Below are 6,426 nucleotides of genomic sequence, written 5' to 3'. Positions count from 1 at the left end.
TATTGTTGTCGTCTGTCAACTGAGAGAAAACATAATCCAATGAAAGCAGATGTAACATTGAATCTATTTCCAGCAATCTGATCAGACGTATCATCCATAGGACTCGCCATGCATGACTCCAGGCTAATGTGATGGATACTTGCTGCCCCACTTTTAACTGTGACCCTCATCTGGGTCACCAACCAGCTTTACAAACCAGATCCATGTTACATGGCTGCCGTATGGAGGTCCTCTACTTGGAGAAGTCCTAAGATCAATTTTTTAAAACTTTTTTGTCTTCCAATGCCATAATACAGTTGGGAGTTTCACTGTAAAGTTTCTATTTCTGCTTCTTTGTTATTTTTTATTAGATGTAATTACATGTCACAAGTTACATCAAATCTCATTATGAAAGGGCAACCGATTAGATTAAACATGAGGAATTGCAAATCAGAAAGCAAAATAACATGCAGCCTACTATGAAAAGTAGCAATATGCCGAATATTTTTCAAATACACTGGATAAATGCCAACAGTTATTTATTTAAAAGCTCTCTTTTATATATTTTCTTGTTTTAATTTTGTAATTTTTTTTTTTTTTCATGTTTATTCAGCAGAAACCGTCAGTCAGTTTTTCCTTACAAACAGCAGTAACACTAAAACAGTGATATTCCTAAATAAGAGTGATATTTCATCTGGGTATATTAGATCTTCACAGTTGCTGTTGGTACAAACGCAGTCCTCTTTTCATGTTCGGTTGTTGGTAGTGATGAGGGGCGTTTACTGTAGGGAAAGAAAGATGAGAGAGAGAGAGGAATGATCAACCTGGATTTAGAGGTCATAATAGCTTCAGTACTGATTCATCGTACTCAAAACGTGGTCGTTTTGTGCAAAAAAAAAAAAAAATTCTTCTGAAATCTGACCTTCTTAGTCAGAGGCTAATAAATGTCTATCATCTTACAGCCACCAATTACAGACACAATAAGAGATCCTTATCCACTGTTTACCTGAGTCAAGTTCATTCTTCTTTACATGTGTTATAGACACACACAAGAAGTCCCAGAGGTAAAGACAGACAGATCAGCCTCACCTGTGCTTGTCTATATGCTTCACTGTCGCTCTACTCAAATATTCACGCCTATTGTTGACACCAGACAGTATACTATGAGTACATTCAATTTACGTATGCAGCTATGCATGATGCTGCCATTAGATACCCTAGTAGCACAATAGATGTATACAGAGAAAGCAGCTTTTTATCAGTTCACAATCACAAAACACTGAAACGTGCAGGAGAGTGTGTTGGTCTGAAGCCAGTGTTCTTATCTAGAGGAGCCGAATAACTTTGAACTTACCGCAGCTAATTCACACTTCGCCTTCCACGGGAGATCACTTAAGAAGGAGGAAGATGAGATTTCAGTTCAGTTTTTAAACAGATCATCACTTAATTAGAGTGACATATTGGAAAATACATTTGTTAAATTTATTGTCAAAAGTTAGTTGAGAAGATCAATAAATGAAGCTACAGATGGTCTGATGTAACTCTTAGCAAGATGTAAATAGGTGTATTTAGTTAAAAATGTCAAACTGTTCTTTTAAATACTGCATAACAAAATGTGAAGTTTAAAGTTTAGAGGATACTTACCCATACCAGCATTACTCCCTGGGCAGAGGACTGAGAATATGACGAAATGAACACATTAATTCAGCCTTTACCACAAAATTATACAAACAAATAAAACTGTGGGACATGAATCATTTCAAAATAAACACTTTCTTCCACTTTATTACTCACCTGAGTACGTCCTGGGTAGACAGAAGTTGACTTTGATGCCATCGTTTCCCACTGGTGCAGCCACTACTGTGTAGACGTCCCCACATGTTTCCTCATGGATATCACAGTATCTGCTGCCGGCAGCTGCGATGCAGGTGTAGTTGGCTGCTGTCCCGTACAAATCCACTGTGTGGCTGTGGATCTGAGGGCCCATAGAGCGCCAGTACACTCTGAGGGTGTTGTTGGCCCTGCGGTAGAGCTTAAGGCTTGTTGGACAACAGGGCTCTACAAGAATGAATCGATAATTTGAGTTAGTGGTGGTGTTCATGTCAAGGGCGTAACTGGTGATTTTGGATGCTTGAGCTCATTAACTACACGCTATATTACCACTGATCATTTACATAACTAGTGATAAGTCCTATTATTGTTGTATGTGTTGGTTTACTTACATTTGGATTAATAGATTATTTGTTTTAATCGGTTTATTTAACAGTGACAGTGCACATTAATAAAGATTGGTGTAAATGCACCAGAGTTATCCAAAAAACTTCATCCAAAGTCCCTGTAGACATCATCATCAAAAATATACAATTAAAATTCAAAAAGTTATTGAAATAGTTTATAAGCATGTAGAACTGTATTTAAAAACAATAAAAATATGCATGTTTACTGATTAAAATGTCAAGATTTAAAGTTCCCAAAGCCCCAAAGTGATATTTCAACTTTTCAGTCAAAGATTTCGCCCAACTAAAACTCTATCTATATTGAATTTACAATGATATAAAACTCTTTGAAAAGCAGACAATGTGTAATACACAGTAATGGGCTCAAATATTCAATCTTTTTCACGACCAACCTGATCAGTCACTTCACACTCTCAAACAGGTATCCATATATATTTTTTTGTGTGTGTATATGCATGTGTTTGTCCTCACTGGTTGAGAATCCTTGATATGAGCACTCTGACATGTGCCCCGTGCTGCTGATGGCCTCCATGTTGACGCTGTAGTTGGTGCCACAGGTGATGCATCCCATCAGGCAGTGAGTGTCCAGAGTGTGGCACTTAGCCTCTCCGCGTGAGGACATAAGGGTGGTGATGTACGACCGAGCTCCTTTGGCGGGTGTCCACGTCACATTGCTCATAGCCTGGGTGACCTGGGTCACATTCACAGACTTGGGGCAGCAGGGACCTCAGGGACAGAAACACATGTGAGTGCATGTATGTATAATATTTTGACTGATGCTTCAGCTAGCCTTCATGATGCTTTCTCCTCGATTCATTTGAGTCGCAGGTGATGTTTAAAATTACACACTGAAGCTCATTTTCCTAGAATACTCTTATACTGAAATTATTGTGACAAAGAGCAAAGCAGTACAGCATTATTATTACCAGGGATGAGCACTTAACTGGCTTCTTTTTAGCTTTTCATATGTTTTGCTATATATATTAACTATAATGGATAGAAAATGTGTCAAATGTTTCATTAATGACAGCTGGGATCGTAAAAAAAGGTCTAAAATTACATTCAAATCCACAAAATATGAGCATAAAATTGTGGTTTGAGGCTATATAAATAAAACTGATTAACATTTGGTCCTGGTGAGCACCAAACATACCTGTTTCCAAAAGTTTACTGAATCCAGGTAGACTCCTTGCTACCATATTGCTGGCCACTGCTATAACATCATAGGTCGAACCACAGGGCAGCTCTGTGAGCATACAGGAGTTGTGACTTGACCGGCAGGTGTGTGTGTTATAGCGTCCAGTGGCAGTGATGGTATAATTTGTGTTGGGGGTGTTGGGCGTAGTGAAGACAACTTTGTATGTGGACTGATCACTCTGCGTCATATTCAGGATCTCCGGAGTACATGGAGCTGCAGCAAGACATACAGGAAATAAAGATTTCATAGCAAAAACATGTCCATTGATAAGGTAGAATGATATCTCTTTGATATTTTGGGTTTAGGTTCGTTAGTGTGTACATCACACATGATTACCTGTCTCGTGTGTGTGTGCCGTGCATGTGCGGTTGCATCCTCGTAGGTCACTACAAGGTGTCACAGTCACAGAATAAGCTGTGTTGCACATCAAGTCTGACAGCGCACACACCGGTGCTGTGTCGTTACAGTGGATGACATCAAGACTCTCTGCCGCTGTTGTCTCGTACATCTCGGCCCCTTTGACCGGTGTCCACATGATCTCCAGGGTCTCCGTGGAAACTAGTTTTATGGAAACATCATCTGGGCAACAAGGGACTAGGGGGGAGGAGGGGAGGAGAAGTGCAAATATAGGTGAGAATAAGAATCCACACTCGATAACAAAAACATGTATTGGTGGTGGTACTCTGTGCTTCTGGTCCTACTGGTGGTGTAGTTGCGGACATGGGCAGAAGGGCTGGTGCCGGCCTTGTTGTGCGGGAAGACGGTGGTGAGGTAGGTAAAGCCACACATGCAGAAAAATGGGCAGTAGGTTTCAGTGGTGTTACAGGAACTCTCTGTGCCATCGTCCCTCTTAATGAAAGCCACGTAGTAGTCTACCAGTGGTACGTCATCCCATACCACTGAGCAGTTGCTTGCTGTAGGCTCCTCCACTGTGATGTTCTCTGGGGGACATGGATCTGTCAGAGAAAGGGAGAAGGGGGTTAAGATTTAAAAAGAAAAAAAAAGACTGGGCATAGTTTGACATTTTGATTTTTCTTTGAATATAGCAGCTAGAGATGCATAGCATAAAGACTGCAAAAAAGGGGATACCATCACCTTTGAACGTTACCAAGTTACATGTTATATCGTGTTTGTGTAATCTGTACAAAAGTGTAAACCACTTGTGGTTTTATAGTGGGTTATGTGCCAGAGTATTTCTTTGTTTTAGAGGTGGTGGTAGTAGAAATGTGTTACCTTTGGACAGAGCCAGGCTGGCTGTTTCCCCCTGCTTCCAGTCTATGTGCTAAGCTAAACTAACTGGCTGTAGTTTCAGATTTACATTATATAGATGACAGTGGTATCAATCTTTAATCTAATAGAACTGATCTAATGTTTAAACGTGTAGGATTTTTGTGTGATATACCTACATGTAATGTAGTTTTCTGAATCTGAAGGGCTGCTGGGACCGGCTTCATTATAGGCTATGACAGTGACAGACTCGTTCTGGCCACAGTCTGCAGGTATGATATAACAAAAAGTTTCTGATGCTGTACAGTTTTGACCACTAGTGGTAAAGGCCATATAGTTATTAGCTCCCTGGACCCCCATCCAATACACAACGATCCCGAGAGTCCGACCCTGATCCATGTGGACGCTGGTCACATCTGGACTAGGAGGACCTGGAAATGAAACCAGAAGAAAATGAGTAACATTCAAGTTACCACCAACTTACCCATTAGGGTTGGGGTTTTTTTAAGCGCTTTCTTTCACATGTAATCAACACCTAATTCTTATGATGCTTACGTGTGATCTGGTAGACCGTGTGGTCATCTCCAGCTCGACCCTCAGAGTCCCAGGCTGTGCCCTTGATAGAGTATTCAGTCCCTGGTTCAAGGCCATCAAAGGTCCAGCTGGTTCCAGTGGTGTTAATCTTTTGGCGGGTGTTGGAGCCCACTTGGATGATAGTAAGTGTGTATAGGACTGCGTGATCCACCGGGGGCCAGGTCACAACGATGGTGCTGTTAGAAGGTGAGGTGGTGTTCAACTCGGGAGCCATTACCACTGCAGGTGGAGAGTAATAAGATGAGAAAAAATTTTGAAATGTACAAACAAACATTTTTTTTACTTGTATTCTCCCACTGTAATTTTTTTTTTTTTTTTTGGTAAAAGGTGTGGAATGGAAACAATTTCCCTGCGATTATGTTACATTTAGCTCTCCTTTAGGAAGGGGGACAACCCAGTTCTCATGGTTTCACTTTTCAGATTATAAGAATAGTAAAGTAAAGAGGCATGGATATGGTTTCCACCCGCCTGCATTGGCTGCAAAGGGTAGAGACTCTGTGACAATGGGCAGTGAAATGACACGCTGTTATGACCGGCAGAGTGAGATAGCAAGCTATTGTACTACAGGAACAACAGCAAGGTTGCGTTTCACTCTTTATACACTGGTTGCCATCTTGAGTAAACTACTTCTAATGTGTAGTGTCTGGACAAGTGCGAGTGGATGGAAAAAAGTCATTATTATTCAATTGTATGAATTATTAGTAATAATATTATTGCGAATTAGTGAGATTAGTGAGATTAGTGAAAATCATAAACTTGTGTTAAACAAGTGCTGTTAGATCAGTATCTCTATCTGAAACGCTGAGACACACAGTGTGAAGTCTCTCTTAGTACAGGACTTTTCGTCCGTACCTGTCCGGGCATTGACCGGGTACGAGGGCTGGCTCCTTCCCCCAATGTTGACGGACATGACACTCAGGCTGTATTCTGTGTAGGCCTTGAGCTGCGTCACGGTGCCTGGAGAGCTGGCGACCGGGGTCTCAGAGAAGAAATCACCGCTCTCTGTCTCTGCCCTCAGGATATAGCTAGTTGCCCCGGAAACCGCTGTGAACTCCACAGTGATGCTCATGCTGTCTTTGGAGTAGGCCTGCTCAATGCTGGGAACATCAGGGGCTGGAGAACACATGATAGAAAACAAATCAGTCACATATATTTACTCTGCTACTGTACAATTTCTGAAGAGGTTCCACT

The 6,426-nt window shown here is 41.1% G+C and overlaps 1 protein-coding gene across 1 annotated transcript; it reads right to left on the bottom strand.

Annotated features, from left to right (window-relative positions):
* fndc7a (fibronectin type III domain containing 7a) lies at nt 1-6,361 on the bottom strand. The gene is made up of 11 exons (XM_027284996.1): nt 6,088-6,361; nt 5,197-5,454; nt 4,821-5,072; nt 4,116-4,370; nt 3,751-4,008; nt 3,370-3,627; nt 2,688-2,942; nt 1,774-2,037; nt 1,624-1,653; nt 1,334-1,370; nt 1-761 (listed from the first exon to the last, which is right to left on the bottom strand). The coding sequence occupies exons 1-10, from the start codon at nt 6,359-6,361 to the stop codon at nt 1,339-1,341; spliced, it is 2,136 nt and encodes a 711-aa protein (XP_027140797.1). The 3' UTR covers nt 1-761; nt 1,334-1,338.
* Nucleotides 6,362-6,426: the final 65 nt, after the last annotated feature.

This window comes from Larimichthys crocea, chromosome XII (genome assembly GCF_000972845.2).
Source record: "Larimichthys crocea isolate SSNF chromosome XII, L_crocea_2.0, whole genome shotgun sequence".
Taxonomy (NCBI): Eukaryota; Metazoa; Chordata; class Actinopteri; family Sciaenidae; genus Larimichthys; species Larimichthys crocea.
Note: the sequence above shows the minus strand (reverse complement) of the source record. Positions and strands in the feature narration are given on the sequence as shown.